Source organism: Astatotilapia calliptera, chromosome 23 (assembly GCF_964374335.1).
Source record: "Astatotilapia calliptera chromosome 23, fAstCal68.1, whole genome shotgun sequence".
Taxonomy (NCBI): domain Eukaryota; kingdom Metazoa; phylum Chordata; class Actinopteri; order Cichliformes; family Cichlidae; genus Astatotilapia; species Astatotilapia calliptera.
This window is the reverse complement of record NC_137443.1, coordinates 44,551,039-44,567,314: the sequence shown is the minus strand read 5'-3', so window position 1 is coordinate 44,567,314 and position 16,276 is coordinate 44,551,039. Positions and strand designations below refer to the sequence as shown.

General features: G+C 42.8%; 1 protein-coding gene across 3 annotated transcripts in view; it reads right to left on the bottom strand.

Moving 5' to 3' along the window:
• LOC113016963 (NACHT, LRR and PYD domains-containing protein 12-like) overlaps positions 1 to 16,276 on the bottom strand; it is a 405,899-nt gene that overhangs the window by 377,952 nt on the left and 11,671 nt on the right. The window contains exon 4 of one of the 3 annotated variants that reach the window (XM_080296781.1): positions 6,596 to 6,772. The exons of the other annotated variants lie outside the window; for them this stretch is intronic. Within the exon in view, the coding sequence (XP_080152907.1) occupies positions 6,596 to 6,772 (177 nt within the window). The remainder of the gene's footprint in view (positions 1 to 6,595; positions 6,773 to 16,276) is intronic. 3 annotated transcript variants of the gene reach the window in all.

Genomic DNA, 16,276 nt, shown 5'->3' with positions numbered 1-16,276 from the left:
TGTGTGATTCCCCGTGTTTCCTGGTGAGCCTTATGTTAGTTTTTCCCAGTCTAGTTTTGTATCGCCTATCATCTTCTGTTACGCAATAAAGCTGCCTTTTGAGTTTATTCCCTCGTGCCTGTGAGTCCTGCATTTTGGGTCCTACTCCTGCCTGCCGCACAGCGTTCCATGACAAAACGTCTGCTTCATCTCTGCCTCTTTTCTTCATCCTCCACCTCTCTTTTCTCTTCTTCAGTGTTCTGCAGCCACGGAGCCTCACAGCTGTTAGCACGCCCATACCTGAGCAGCTAGCATTACCCAGCATGCCGTGCAGCAGTGTTAGTTTGTAAATGTGCAAGAATTCCTGCTCCAAACTGTTTCACAGAGTGCTGTGTGCCGTGAAATCTGCTTCATGTGTTTCTGTTTGATCCTCAGTGACTTTGACACAAAGGCCTCTGCTGTGATGATCACACCTCTGATCAAGTCTCACAGTGTCACAACTGATAAATGATCAGAGTTAGAATATTTCTGACTGTCTGCTGTGTGCCGTGACCTTTGACCCTCTAAAGACAGTCAGCTGTGGATTATTCATTGTTGTGTCTGATACTTAGAACTGTGAGGAAGAAGCTACACAGCTAATCAGGGTCCCCTCTCTCTGAATCAGGAAAGGTGGGCAGGCCGCGTGTGGGCCGCGGGCCATACGTTGAATATCACTGTTTGAAATGTGAACATTGTTCTGCTGCAGTCAATGGACTAAACCAGAGAAGAAGAAAACAGACTTTACCATGAAGATCCTCAGTGTGGATCAGTATAATATCAGCCTGATGTCTGCAGTTTAGTGTCAGCACAACTTTCACATCATATTCATCTCAGCACAACTAAAACATGCTGACTGACCTCAGAGTTTCAAGTTTACATCCTGGACTCTCCAGGAAACCACACAGATGCTTCACTCCTGGATCCTGCAGCTTGTTGTTGGAGCTCAGGTCCAGCTCTCTCAGATGGGAGGGGTTGGACTTCAGTGCTGCTGCCAGATAATCACAGCTGATCTTTGACAAACCACAGCTCTTCAATCTGTATAAAGAATGAAAGATGTAAGTTTATTAGACAAAGTGCTTGAAATCATTCAGTGTTTCATCATCTGTTCAGAGCTGAAGAAGGTTCAGAATGTAGAAGTTTAGAAAATGGAAACTCCAAACAGCTGAAGCCAACAGGAAGCAGCTTCAAACAAACACAACAAGAGAAAAAACTCTGAATGTTTCACATTAAAGTCGTACATTTCTCATAAAAACAGGACAAAGACTTGAAAAAGTCGTGTTTTTCCTTCCAGGAACCACATGGCTTCACTTTTAAAGGTGAAGTGTGACAGAAATGGACATATTTGAAGTCCAACACCTTTTTCCAGTCACATTATTAAAGCAGACAAACTACAAGCTCATTTTCATTCCAACAAGTCATCTTCTGACCTGGACTAACAACACTGGTCTCTATGTGCAGCTGGCTGTGAGACCAGTGCTCAGGGAGCGTCTACAAAGTGCAACACTGAAAGAACATCACACACTCATTTGCTTCCAGCACTTTCACACAAACATCTACTGTCATTATTGTCACCAAACTCTGTGGATCCTTTATTGCAAATTCAAATGGGATCAAATGGTCAGACAAAAGAGGGTTATGAGGAAATATGATGAAATGTTGTGTATTAGCAGCAAGTTATTGAATCATTTTCCTCAGAAACCAAACAAAATGATTGACAAACATGTTTTTACAAACTCAGTGTTGGACTTGGATCAGCAGGATAAGCTGATGTTTAAAGGCATTTGAGTCTCGCTGTATGAGAGTCCAGTTCTTACTCAATATTTATGGATGATGTTCTTTCAGTGTTGCACTTTGTCGACGCTCCCTGAGCCTCACAGCCAGCTGCACATGGACCAGCTGACATTACCCAGCATTAGAGGCGGCTGTAAAAAATTCATGTTCCCATTTAAATGGTTTTAATTTGAATAAAACGATGTTGATTCATTCAATCCTGAATCGATGTTTAATATAAATGTATTTTGCCAGAATCTCAGGTTAAAGCTCACAAACTATTTCAACAAGCAGCAAACAGCTAAAACAGTAAATGAGAGCAGCTAAACACACAAAGATGGAAACACAGAGCGTGGATCGTTCACTCGACGGCACGTACACGGACACGCCGTCGGGGCTGAAAGTGGACAGCTCACAGATCCTGAAGCTGCAGGTTTCATCTGTCTCCAACCAAAACTGAGTGAAGCAGCAGCAAAAGAAGATCCAAACTCTGCTTCACGTTTGATCAATATGCTCATGAATTCTCTCTGACTTTGGCTGTTCCTGCCTGCACAGCTCTCTCTCTCTCAGTGTACTCCAAGAACAGCTTCAAACATCTGTTTCTGCATCATTCACTGTTTATTAGCCACCAGTCTGCTGTTGTGTTCAGTGCTGTCGGCCTCTGACAGTAAAGCCTCATTTCTGCTGTTCCATGGAAACTTTTTAAAATGATGACAGATTACAAACTCTCAGCTGTGTCTGTAATCAAACCTCTGTAACTTTGCTTCACTTCAGCAGCATCAGCTCATGTTCCCATGTTGCTTCATGGTTTGCTTCAGTTTTTGATCGACTGCAGAATATTTTGAAGGTTATCTGCTATAAAAAGCCAGAAGAGGAAAATCTGCTTCATGTGTTTCTGTTTGATCCTCAGTGACTTTGACACAAAGGCCTCTGCTGTGATGATCACACCTCTGATCAAGTCTCACAGTGTCACAACTGATAAATGATCAGAGTTAGAATATTTCTGACTGTCTGCTGTGTGCCGTGACCTTTGACCTGCTAAAGACAGTCAGCTGTGGATTATTCATTGTTGTGTCTGATACTTAGAACTGCGAGGAAGAAGCTACACAGTTAATCAGGGTCCCCTCTCTCTGAATCAGGAAAGGTGGGCAGGCCGCGTGTGGGCCGCGGGCCATACGTTGAGTATCACTGTTTGAAATGTGAACATTGTTCTGCTGCAGTCAATGGACTAAACCAGAGAAGAAGAAAACAGACTTTACCATGAAGATCCTCAGTGTGGATCAGTATAATATCAGCCTGATGTCTGCAGTTTAGTGTCAGCACAACTTTCACATCATATTCATCTCAGCACAACTAAAACATGCTGACTGACCTCAGAGTTTCAAGTTTACATCCTGGACTCTCCAGGAAACCACACAGATGCTTCACTCCTGGATCCTGAAGGTTGTTGTTGTTGGTCGAAAACCAGGAGTAGTCATTACTCAGGTTCAGCTCTCTCAGATGGGAGGGGTTGGACTTCAGTGCTGCTGCCAGATAATCACAGCTGATCTCTGACAAACCACAGCTCCTCAATCTGTATAAAGAATGAAAGATGTAAGTTTATTAGACAAAGTGCTTGAAATCATTCAGTGTTTCATCATCTGTTCAGAGCTGAAGAAGGTTCAGAATGTAGAAGTTTAGAAAATGGAAACTCCAAACAGCTGAAGCCAACAGGAAGCAGCTTCAAACAAACACAACAAGAGAAAAAACTCTGAATGTTTCACATTAAAGTCGTACATTTCTCATAAAAACAGGACAAAGACTTGAAAAAGTCGTGTTTTTCCTTCCAGGAACCACATGGCTTCACTTTTAAAGGTGAAGTGTGACAGAAATGGACATATTTGAAGTCCAACACCTTTTTCCAGTCACATTATTAAAGCAGACAAACTACAAGCTCATTTTCATTCCAACAAGTCATCTTCTGACCTGGACTAACAACACTGGTCTCTATGTGCAGCTGGCTGTGAGACCAGTGCTCAGGGAGCGTCTACAAAGTGCAACACTGAAAGAACATCACACACTCATTTGCTTCCAGCACTTTCACACAAACATCTACTGTCATTATTGTCACCAAACTCTGTGGATCCTTTATTGCAAATTCAAATGGGATCAAATGGTCAGACAAAAGAGGGTTATGAGGAAATATGATGAAATGTTGTGTATTAGCAGCAACTTATTGAATCATTTTCCTCAGAAACCAAACAAAATGTTTGACAAACATGTTTTTACAAACTCAGTGTTGGACTTGGATCAGCAGGATAAGCTGATGTTTAAAGGCATTTGAGTCTCGCTGTATGAGAGTCCAGTTCTTACTCAATATTTATGGATGATGTTCTTTCAGTGTTGCACTTTGTTTGGCACAAAATGAAATTATTTGGCCTCTCAGATGCTTTTAGAGATTCCCAAATGACTGATGATGACATCTCTGGGGTCTGATTGATAGAAAAAAAATGTCTTTGAGACCTTTTGTAACTGACAAACTCTTCATCTGCTAACAACACTGAGTTGAATCTCCATGGCTGATAGTTGGAGCAGGCATCAGGAATACACATTGAAAAAACAAGAGGAGAAATCACCAGAGTCTTATAATCACATTCTGTAACTAAAGGGAGACGTTTTTCTATACAAATATATGTTTTATGGACATTAGAAAAAAAAAGAGTATTGACGTGAAGCAGGATTATGAAATCTCCATACATCAGCCAGCCCATAATGATCAAGAAAGCTCTGAATGACGCATGCTGACTTTGGACTAAGTGTACTTTTGTGTGAACTGTGGTCCATAGCAGATAATGAGCAGTTTAGGTCTCCCTCAAAGATGATATTGTGTGATGACATATTGGCGAGCCGCGCAAAGACATTAGTGAAAAATCTGTGATCGTCCCAGTTAGAGGCGTAGATATTTGCTAAGATCAAAGGAAAACCATAAACTATGTTTTCTGCACTTAAAATCCTGTAATTTTCTCATAAATCGACAGTGCGGCTTATGGATGAATTCTGGTTGTGCTTACTGACCTCGAACCGATTTTATGTGCTACACGGCGCTCAGAAACCTTTCAAAAGATGTTTTGGTACGACTTTGCTCAGCTACGAGGCCGCACCGCTTGATGGATTGTTGGAGCATTACAGCTACGAGGAGCCTCGCGGAGTGATACGTACTCTGCTTCAACGTAATATTACTGTATTGAGTGTGTATAAGGACCATAAATGGCACCTGTAAGAGACACGGTTACAAAGAGGGTTTCAAACTCCAGGCTGTCAGTCACGCAGTAGAACCTGGGAACAGAGCAGCTGCTTGTTATTATGCTCAGCGTCTGTTTACATTTTGACTGCACGATTGTGAGCTTTTTGTTATGCACAAACACAACATTGTTTTCTTTTATTTATGGAGCATTATTATTTAATAAATGCTGATCATTTATTCCTGAGTAATTGTTTCATGTACATCTACGCTGTATGTTAATAAATGTGCCTGTGTGAGATTTGGGACACAGCTTTGACTAAGAACTCTCTTTTTGTTCGTACTTTCTGGCTTTAAAAATATCGAGATATATATCGTATATCGCCATCCACCTAAAGAATATCGAGATATGAATTTAGGGTCATATCGCCCAGTCGTAATATTGCAATAGGTTGTCCGTTAAACTCAAGCGGGGCTTGGGCCCTGGCACGGCGTAGCCACACAATCCTGGTAGTAGTGACGCTCGGCTATGACGGCGTGCGGGTTACCAGCTGGCTTTCTCAGGATAGGGCTCCTGTGTGAGCGGTCGACAATAACGTCTTTATCCATACCCAGCACTTCACGTAGTAGCACGGATACGGCCGTGGAGGAGCTCGAGTCCAGGCCCTTTGGGATCCCTATGATGTGGATGTTAGCTCTCCGCTTCCTGCCTTCATCACATTTATCCTTCAGGTCAGACAGCTCCTCCTTCATACTCTCTACTGTAGACTGCAGGGTGGTCACCTCATCGCTCCACATTGACAGCCCATCCTCAGCTTCTTTCACTCTAACCTTTACTCCATCAACTTCGCCGCACGTCGTGTGAGTGTAAACCACTACAACATGTAGACGGCCGTCTGCAGGCTGGATGTAGCACCACCGCAGAGACGTGCTGCAGCTCTGTTTAGTTACCCAGCTGACAGCAGAGGCTGTAGTTTACTGTTACCAACATGGAAAACTGAAGCTTCATCAGATGGAGCTACAGAGCTGGAGAACAAAGGAGACTGAGAGGCCAGAAGGATGTGGGAGGAAACATCAAGAGCCTGTTTGAAAGGAGACACATGTGGATGCTGTGCCAGTCTGTGGTCTGTCAGAAGTCAGCTGAGTCACACTGCAAGAAGCTGCAGAATCTCAGAGGAGGAGATTTGGAAGTGTTTGTGGGACAAACTGGACTCAAAGAAAGAAGATGTTTGTGAAGTCTTTGGTGGAGGTGAGCAGTGTGAAGCAGAACACATGCAGATGAATCAGGAGGGAAAAAACTGAGTGGGCGGAGCTGTCTGAGCCCCGCCCACACAAACACAGCTCTCTGAATCAGTAAAGGTGGGCAGGCCGCGTGTGGGCCGCGGGCCATATGTTGAGTATCACTGTTTGAAATGTGAACATTGTTCTGCTGCAGTCAATGGACTAAACCAGAGAAGAAGAAAACAGACTTTACCATGAAGATCCTCAGTGTGGATCAGTATAATATCAGCCTGATGTCTGCAGTTTAGTGTCAGCACAACTTTCACATCATATTCATCTCAGCACAACTAAAACATGCTGACTGACCTCAGAGTTTCAAGTTTACATCCTGGACTCTCCAGGAAACCACACAGATGCTTCACTCCTGGATCCTGCAGCTTGTAGTTGGAGCTCAGGTCCAGCTCTCTCAGATGGGAGGGGTTGGACTTCAGTGCTGCTGCCAGATAATCACAGCTGATCTCTGACAAACCACAGTCCTTCAATCTGTATAAAGAATGAAAGATGTAAGTTTATTAGACAAAGTGCTTGAAATCATTCAGTGTTTCATCATCTGTTCAGAGCTGAAGAAGGTTCAGAATGTAGAAGTTTAGAAAATGGAAACTCCAAACAGCTGAAGCCAACAGGAAGCAGCTTCAAACAAACACAACAAGAGAAAAAACTCTGAATGTTTCACATTAAAGTCGAACATTTCTCATAAAAACAGGACAAAGACTTGAAAAAGTCGTGTTTTTCCTTCCAGGAACCACATGGCTTCACTTTTAAAGGTGAAGTGTGACAGAAATGGACATATTTGAAGTCCAACACCTTTTTCCAGTCACATTATTAAAGCAGACAAACTACAAGCTCATTTTCATTCCAACAAGTCATCTTCTGACCTGGACTAACAACACTGGTCTCTATGTGCAGCTGGCTGTGAGACCAGTGCTCAGGGAGCGTCTACAAAGTGCAACACTGAAAGAACATCACACACTCATTTGCTTCCAGCACTTTCACACAAACATCTACTGTCATTATTGTCACCAAACTCTGTGGATCCTTTATTGCAAATTCAAATGGGATCAAATGGTCAGACAAAAGAGGGTTATGAGGAAATATGATGAAATGTTGTGTATTAGCAGCAAGTTATTGAATCTTTTTCCTCAGAAACCAAACAAAATGATTGACAAACATGTTTTTACAAACTCAGTGTTGGACTTGGATCAGCAGGATAAGCTGATGTTTAAAGGCATTTGAGTCTCGCTGTATGAGAGTCCAGTTCTTACTCAATATTTATGGATGATGTTCTTTCAGTGTTGCACTTTGTAGACGCTCCCTGAGCCTCACAGCCAGCTGCACATGGACCAGCTGACATTACCCAGCATTAGAGGCGGCTGTAAAAAATTCATGTTCCCATTTAAATGGTTTTAATTTGAATAAAACGATGTTGATTCATTCAATCCTGAATCGATGTTTAATATAAATGTATTTTGCCAGAATCTCAGGTTAAAGCTCACAAACTATTTCAACAAGCAGCAAACAGATAAAACAGTAAATGAGAGCAGCTAAACACACAAAGATGGAAACACAGAGCGTGGATCGTTCACTCGACGGCACGTACACGGACACGCCGTCGGGGCTGAAAGTGGACAGCTCACAGATCCTGAAGCTGCAGGTTTCATCTGTCTCCAACCAAAACTGAGTGAAGCAGCAGCAAAAGAAGATCCAAACTCTGCTTCACGTTTGATAAACATGCTCATGAATCCTCTCTGACTTTGGCTGTTCCTGCCTGCACAGCTCTCTCTCTCTCAGTGTACTCCAAGAACAGCTTCAAACATCTGTTTCTGCATCATTCACTGTTTATTAGCCACCAGTCTGCTGTTGTGTTCAGTGCTGTCGGCCTCTGACAGTAAAGCCTCATTTCTGCTGTTCCATGGAAGCTTTTTAAAATGATGACAGATTACAAACTCTCAGCTGTGTCTGTAATCAAACCTCTGTAACTTTGCTTCACTTCAGCAGCATCAGCTCATGTTCACATGTTGCTTCATGGTTTGCTTCAGTTTTTGATCGACTGCAGAATATTTTGAAGGTTATCTGCTATAAAAAGCCAGAAGAGGAAAATCTGCTTCATGTGTTTCTGTTTGATCCTCAGTGACTTTGACACAAAGGCCTCTGCTATGATGATCACACCTCTGATCAAGTCTCACAGGGTCACAACTGATAAATGATCAGAGTTAGAATATTTCTGACTGTCTGCTGTGTGCCGTGACCTTTGACCCTCTAAAGACAGTCAGCTGTGGATTATTCATTGTTGTGTCTGATACTTAGAACTGTGAGGAAGAAGCTACACAGTTAATCAGGGTCCCCTCTCTCTGAATCAGGAAAGGTGGGCAGACCGCGTGTGGGCCGCGGGCCATACGTTGAGTATCACTGTTTGAAATGTGAACATTGTTCTGCTGCAGTCAATGGACTAAACCAGAGAAGAAGAAAACAGACTTTACCATGAAGATCCTCAGTGTGGATCAGTATAATATCAGCCTGATGTCTGCAGTTTAGTGTCAGCACAACTTTCACATCATATTCATCTCAGCACAACTAAAACATGCTGACTGACCTCAGAGTTTCAAGTTTACATCCTGGACTCTCCAGGAAACCACACAGATGCTTCACTCCTGGATCCTGAAGGTTGTTGTTGAAGCTCAGGTCCAGCTCTCTCAGATGGGAGGGGTTGGACTTCAGTGCTGCTGCCAGATAATCACAGCTGATCTTTGACAAACCACATCTCTTCAATCTGTATAAAGAATGAAAGATGTAAGTTTATTAGACAAAGTGCTTGAAATCATTCAGTGTTTCATCACCTGTTCAGAGCTGAAGAAGGTTCAGAATGTAGAAGTTTAGAAAATGGAAACTCCAAACAGCTGAAGCCAACAGGAAGCAGCTTCAAACAAACACAACAAGAGAAAAAACTCTGAATGTTTCACATTAAAGTCGTACATTTCTCATAAAAACAGGACAAAGACTTGAAAAAGTCGTGTTTTTCCTTCCAGGAACCACATGGCTTCACTTTTAAAGGTGAAGTGTGACAGAAATGGACATATTTGAAGTCCAACACCTTTTTCCAGTCACATTATTAAAGCAGACAAACTACAAGCTCATTTTCATTCCAACAAGTCATCTTCTGACCTGGACTAACAACACTGGTCTCTATGTGCAGCTGGCTGTGAGACCAGTGCTCAGGGAGCGTCTACAAAGTGCAACACTGAAAGAACATCACACACTCATTTGCTTCCAGCACTTTCACACAAACATCTACTGTCATTATTGTCACCAAACTCTGTGGATCCTTTATTGCAAATTCAAATGGGATCAAATGGTCAGACAAAAGAGGGTTATGAGGAAATATGATGAAATGTTGTGTATTAGCAGCAACTTATTGAATCATTTTCCTCAGAAACCAAACAAAATGATTGACAAACATGTTTTTACAAACTCAGTGTTGGACTTGGATCAGCAGGATAAGCTGATGTTTAAAGGCATTTGAGTCTCGCTGTATGAGAGTCCAGTTCTTACTCAATATTTATGGATGATGTTCTTTCAGTGTTGCACTTTGTTTGGCACAAAATGAAATTATTTGGCCTCTCAGATGCTTTTAGAGATTCCCAAATGACTGATGATGACATCTCTGGGGTCTGATTGATAGAAAAAAAATGTCTTTGAGACCTTTTGTAACTGACAAACTCTTCATCTGCTAACAACACTGAGTTGAATCTCCATGGCTGATAGTTGGAGCAGGCATCAGGAATACACATTGAAAAAACAAGAGGAGAAATCACCAGAGTCTTATAATCACATTCTGTAACTAAAGGGAGACGTTTTTCTATACAAATATATGTTTTATGGACATTAGAAAAAAAAAGAGTATTGACGTGAAGCAGGATTATGAAATCTCCATACATCAGCCAGCCCATAATGATCAAGAAAGCTCTGAATGACGCATGCTGACTTTGGACTAAGTGTACTTTTGTGTGAACTGTGGTCCATAGCAGATAATGAGCAGTTTAGGTCTCCCTCAAAGATGATATTGTGTGATGACATATTGGCGAGCCGCGCAAAGACATTAGTGAAAAATCTGTGATCGTCCCAATTAGAGGCGTAGATATTTGCTAAGATCAAATGAAAACCATAAACTATATTTTCTGCACTTAAAATCCTGTAATTTTCTCATAAATCGACAGTGCGGCTTATGGATGAATTCTGGTTGTGCTTACTGACCTCGAACCGATTTTATGTGCTACACGGCGCTCAGAAACCTTTCAAAAGATGTTTTGGTACGACTTTGCTCAGCTACGAGGCCGCACCGCTTGATGGATTGTTGGAGCATTACAGCTACGAGGAGCCTCGCGGAGTGATACGTACTCTGCTTCAACGTAATATTACTGTATTGAGTGTGTATAAGGACCATAAATGGCACCTGTAAGAGACACGGTTACAAAGAGGGTTTCAAACTCCAGGCTGTCAGTCACGCAGTAGAACCTGGGAACAGAGCAGCTGCTTGTTATTATGCTCAGCGTCTGTTTACATTTTGACTGCACGATTGTGAGCTTTTTGTTATGCACAAACACAACATTGTTTTCTTTTATTTATGGAGCATTATTATTTAATAAATGCTGATCATTTATTCCTGAGTAATTGTTTCATGTACATCTACGCTGTATGTTAATAAATGTGCCTGTGTGAGATTTGGGACACAGCTTTGACTAAGAACTCTCTTTTTGTTCGAACTTTCTGGCTTTAAAAATATCGAGATATATATCGTATATCGCCATCCAGCTAAAGAATATCGAGATATGAACTTTGGGTCATATCGCCCAGTTGTAATATTGCAATAGGTTGTCCGTTAAACTCAAGCGGGGCTTGGGCCCTGGCACGGCGTAGCCACACAATCCTGGTAGTAGTGACGCTCGGCTATGACGGCGTGCGGGTTACCAGCTGGCTTTCTCAGGATAGGGCTCCTGTGTGAGCGGTCGACAATAACGTCTTTATCCATACCCAGCACTTCACGTAGTAGCACGGATACGGCCGTGGAGGAGCTCGAGTCTAGGCCCTCTGGGATCCCTATGATGTGGATGTTAGCTCTCCGCTTCCTGCCTTCATCACATTTATCCTTCAGGTCAGACAGCTCCTCCTTCATACTCTCTACTGTAGACTGCAGGGTGGTCACCTCATTGCTCCACATTGACAGCCCATCCTCAGCTTCTTTCACTGTAACCTTTACTCCATCAACTTCGCCGCACGTCGCCGCCATGCTTTTAGCGATCTCATTTCTCAGTCCTTGCACGTCAGCCCTTATATTGTCAAAATCTTCTTTCAATGCATTTCTGACTTCTTCTTTTAACAGCGTACTAATGTCCTCTTTAATGGATTGAAGAAGCTCCAGTTTTAGAGCAGTAGGATCCACATCACGCGCGTCTGTTGAGTCTGCTCTTCAGCGGCCGTAGAGCTGGACGCTGCCCTTTGGCCATCATCGATACTCTCGCCCGAGATCGCACCGGGGCTAAAATATTCACCTGCTCAGCTGTTTTTGATCAGTTTGAGCCTGTGTGGTTTGATCAGGTGGAGGAACGATGTGATGCTATAAAGACATCATCTTGTCCAAATGAAGTTGTTCCAACACGTGTTTAAAAAGATTTTAAAGGTTGTCGGTTCCGACATCTTAGCGATTTTTAACAGCAGTCTTAGTTCAGGTGTTGTACAGCCTGTTTTAAACATGCTGTTGTACAGCCTGTACTAAAAACCTGATCTGGATCCTCTGTCCGCTCAAATTTCAGGCCTATTTCAAAGCTTCCCTTCCTGTCGAAGATTTTGTAAAAGATTATATTTGTTCAGCTGCAATCTGTTGTAAAGGTTTCAGTCTGGTTTTAAAGCTCTTCACAGCACTGAAACTGCACTTTGGAAAGTTCTTAATGATCTTTTATCAGCCACTGATCAGGAGACTCAGCTATGCTTTTGGATCTGACCGCTGCCTTGACCACAGCATCTTGACCTCACCATTGGAGCATGGCGGCATCAAGGGCGCTCTATTAGACTGGTTCAGCTCTTTTATTAAATCGCATTATTACATTTGGGGCTTATATTTGACGGCAATTTGAAAAACAGCTGAGCTCAGTTGTACAGCGGTCTTTCTTCAAACTGAGGCTTTTATCTAAGGTGAGATCATTTCTATCTTTTAAAAACCTTGAACGGGCGATCCACGTTTTCATGACGTCCCAGCTGGATTATTGTAACTCCTTATATGTTGGAGTTAGTGGGACCTGCCTGGCAAGACTGCAGCTGGTCCAGAAAGCTGCAGCTCGTCTTCTGACACAAGCTCAAAGACATTTATCGTCCCAACAACCACATATACGCTGGTCCCTCGCTGTAACACAGTTCACCTTTGGCGGCCTCGCTGTTTCGCTGATCTTTTTTGTGCAATTTTGCATGTTTTTGTTTTGTACAGCGCATTGTGTTCTGCGTCCTGATTGGCTGTAGACCATTGTCAGCCAATCTCGTGCCGTGTCTCCTGTACAGTACAGAATGTGTTCAAATTTACAGCAGTGTGACTCTGCAGTGCTGCACTGTATGTTTGTACGTTTTGTCCCAACAAACAACAATGATGACGAGACGTTTTGCACCTGTGGTAGCAGCCAAAGGCAGAGGAAGATGCTGACCATCATAGTTTCAACAAGGAGGCAAAAAGATTGTAACTGTCCACAACAAGAACATCGTAAGGATGGAGTCAGCTTTGGCTTTGTGGCTCAGTGACCGCAGGAAAAAGAACATCGTGCTGGACACCAACATTATCTGCAGAAAAACTCAAAAGCTTTATGAAACTTTACCTGACAGCGAGGAGCCCAGGCCATGGACGAGTGCTCCTCACACAGAAGCTCATTTAATGCCAGCAAAAGGCTGATTTGACACATTTCAGAAACACTTTGTTTTCACTCTTTAATAATGAACTTATTTTTCTATGAAGGTTTGAACTTTGTTTAAACAAGAGAGAAAAGTGTGAAAATGTTCATGCCTGTCTGAGAAAAGTGTAGAAAGTGTGCAGTGAGGGTTTAACTGCCTTAAAACTTCTATAATACTTGTAAAACATAAAGCTGCTACTTCATTCTGAGACTTATTTTTAGAACGTAACTCGATAAACGAGCGACCGCAGTACTGTATTGTGTTTATTTTGAAAACTCTCAACAGGATCTTCAGATTTATTTTGAAAGCTTTATCTGGAAAACACAAACACATAAGCAGGAAACAAAGAGCGTGATATGAAACGATAGACGTTTTCATATGGTCATCATATATACATCGTTCTATCGAACAGCCCCAGCTCCTGCTGTCAGTCTCTGTAAATCTGCTCTGAAAACACATTTGTATTCACTGGCTTTTAATACAGCATGAGAGTTATTTGATATTTGATGTGTGATATTAATATTAGGAGTTATTTTAATCGTTATCTTGGATTCTTGTACAGCACTGTGGTCAACGCTGCTGCTGTAATTAATGTGCTATAAACACAAACAATCTGCAGTTAAACATCCAAAACTAAAGATGTGATCGCTGCCTTTAGAAAATGTGCTGATGCACAAGATATCAGCTCCATTAAGGTGGAATGTGGCCGTGTTAGAAACATGTTGGAAGAAGTTTGAAGCTGAAACTGTGAAGCTGAGAGTGAAAGAGCTCCAGCGTCTGTCACAGGAAACTTTCTTATTTCCACACTGATGAAAGCATCAAGCTTTGATTTCCTGCTGCTTTTATTGAGTCACACTGTGAAACTGAGCCACAGCTGAACCAGCATCCCTGTACAGCAGACACTTACAGCGCTTGGCTGCTTCCATTGGACCCTCTGCACAGAGCTTCAGTTTCCTCTTCTGGTCCCAAAGTGCAGAACAACAAGGTTTCAAACAGCTTCGTTCCAGCAGCATCAGCCACAGACATGCAGAGAGAATCCTTTGGTTGTGTTGTGTGTTTGCATATCTGCTGTGTTGCTTTGTGAGGATGGATCATCTCCTGCAGCTCCAGATAAACAAGCTGGACCTGAACCTGGTAGCTTCACTTAGAAGACACTTGTGACGGGAACGTGTGAGAAGTTTTGTGCAGACAAGTTTGGATTTAGAGTGTGGGACGAGCTCTCCACAGTCTTTGTGGAGATCCACATTCTGCATACTGCCTGTGAGAAGCTGCAGACATTTGTCCTCCAAATCCACTGAGCAGCTGCTCGTGGTGGTATTAGCTTTATGTGTGCGTGTTAGCATGAAGCCTCGGTCACACTCTGCTGTGGACACGGTCACGGACAGCTGGACGCCTGAGGGACGAGTCGTCCTTCCTGTTAAACTTCTTTGAGCATGAGAAGAGCATGAGAAGCTCAGTGGACACTGTTCAGGGTTTTAACTCTCGCTTTCACTTCAGCTTCACCAACAACAGCACAAGCAGAGCAGCCCACTGCCTGCATGGCTGGGACAGCGCCCCCTGGTGACTGTAAACCACTACAACATGTAGACGGCCGTCTGCAGGCTGGATGTAGCACCACCGCAGAGACGTGCTGCAGCTCTGTTTAGTTACCCAGCTGACAGCAGAGGCTGTAGTTTACTGTTACCAACATGGAAAACTGAAGCTTCACCAGCTGGAGCTACAGAGCTGGAGAACAAAGGAGACTGAGAGGCCAGAATGATGTGGGAGGAAACATCAAGAGCCTGTTTGAAAGGAGACACATGTGGATGCTGTGCCAGTCTGTGGTCTGTCAGAAGTCAGCTGAGTCACACTGCAAGAAGCTGCAGAATCTCAGAGGAGGAGATTTGGAAGTGTTTGTGGGACAAACTGGACTCAAAGAAAGAAGATGTTTGTGAAGTCTTTGGTGGAGGTGAGCAGTGTGAAGCAGAACACATGCAGATGAATCAGGAGGTCAGCATCAGTGTCTCCTTGTGGTGGACGGTAAAAGAATCAGAGCCAACGCTCCCGTCCACCCTCGGCATGAAGCAGTGCTGTTTCTGAAACAGGAGGACAAGTCCAGAGAAGACAGAGGAAGCAAAGATGAGGGTGGGACAGGACAGCAGGACTTCCTTCACACCTGCAGCTCCATCACACTGCTGTAGGTCCTCTTCATCACACATGTACCTGCAGCCTGTCTTCAAGTCCAGGAGTCACCTCCACACAGTGTAGAAGCCTCCTGTGCAGACCATGGAGTCCAGCCTCTGTCAGGGAAGTCGGCACTAAAGCCTGAAAGACTTCAATCTGTCTTTATTATTTTATTTTATTTTATTATATTTTCTCCTACTGTATCATGCTGCTGAGTGACTGCTGCTCATCAAACACATTTCATTGCAATGTTGACCCTGTGCTAACTTCCATATGACAAATAAAACTGAAAACTGAAAACTAATGAGAGCTGCTGGAATCATCTCGAGCAGCAGGAAATCACTGATGTTGTTTCTAACCAAAGATATGGGACTGAGCTCCGCTGAGCTCCTTCTACTTTCATCCAGATAGAAACTGCTACAGTCTGCTGATTATTGCTTTGCCTCCATCACACGAGCTCTTTATCCTGTTCTTCACTCTCATTGGTTCTTTGTCTGCTTGTTTTTACAACAGTAGTCTTATGATTGGTCAAAGAAGACAATCAGCTGTGACTAAATGTAGCTCCTACAGCAGTGATGGGAATAACTACTGAAGCTAATCCAGTATCAAAGCTCAGGAATCAGCAGCTCCCACCTCGTTTTCTTTCAACAACTATTTTTAGCTGCTGTGTTTTTGTGTTTCTGCAGACCTCAGACATCCTGCTGCTCTGGACAACTTTTTCATTCTTTTGTATCATTATTTTGCTTTTCTTTTATTATTATGTTATATGTATTAATATGTGAAACACTTATTCTTTGTGTTTTTGCTTTGCTCCTGTCAGACTGCTTTAATAAAATCTGCTGCACACTAAACTGTGGACGTTCCCTTTTTAAGCCTTTGTGAAACAATAAAGGTTTAAAT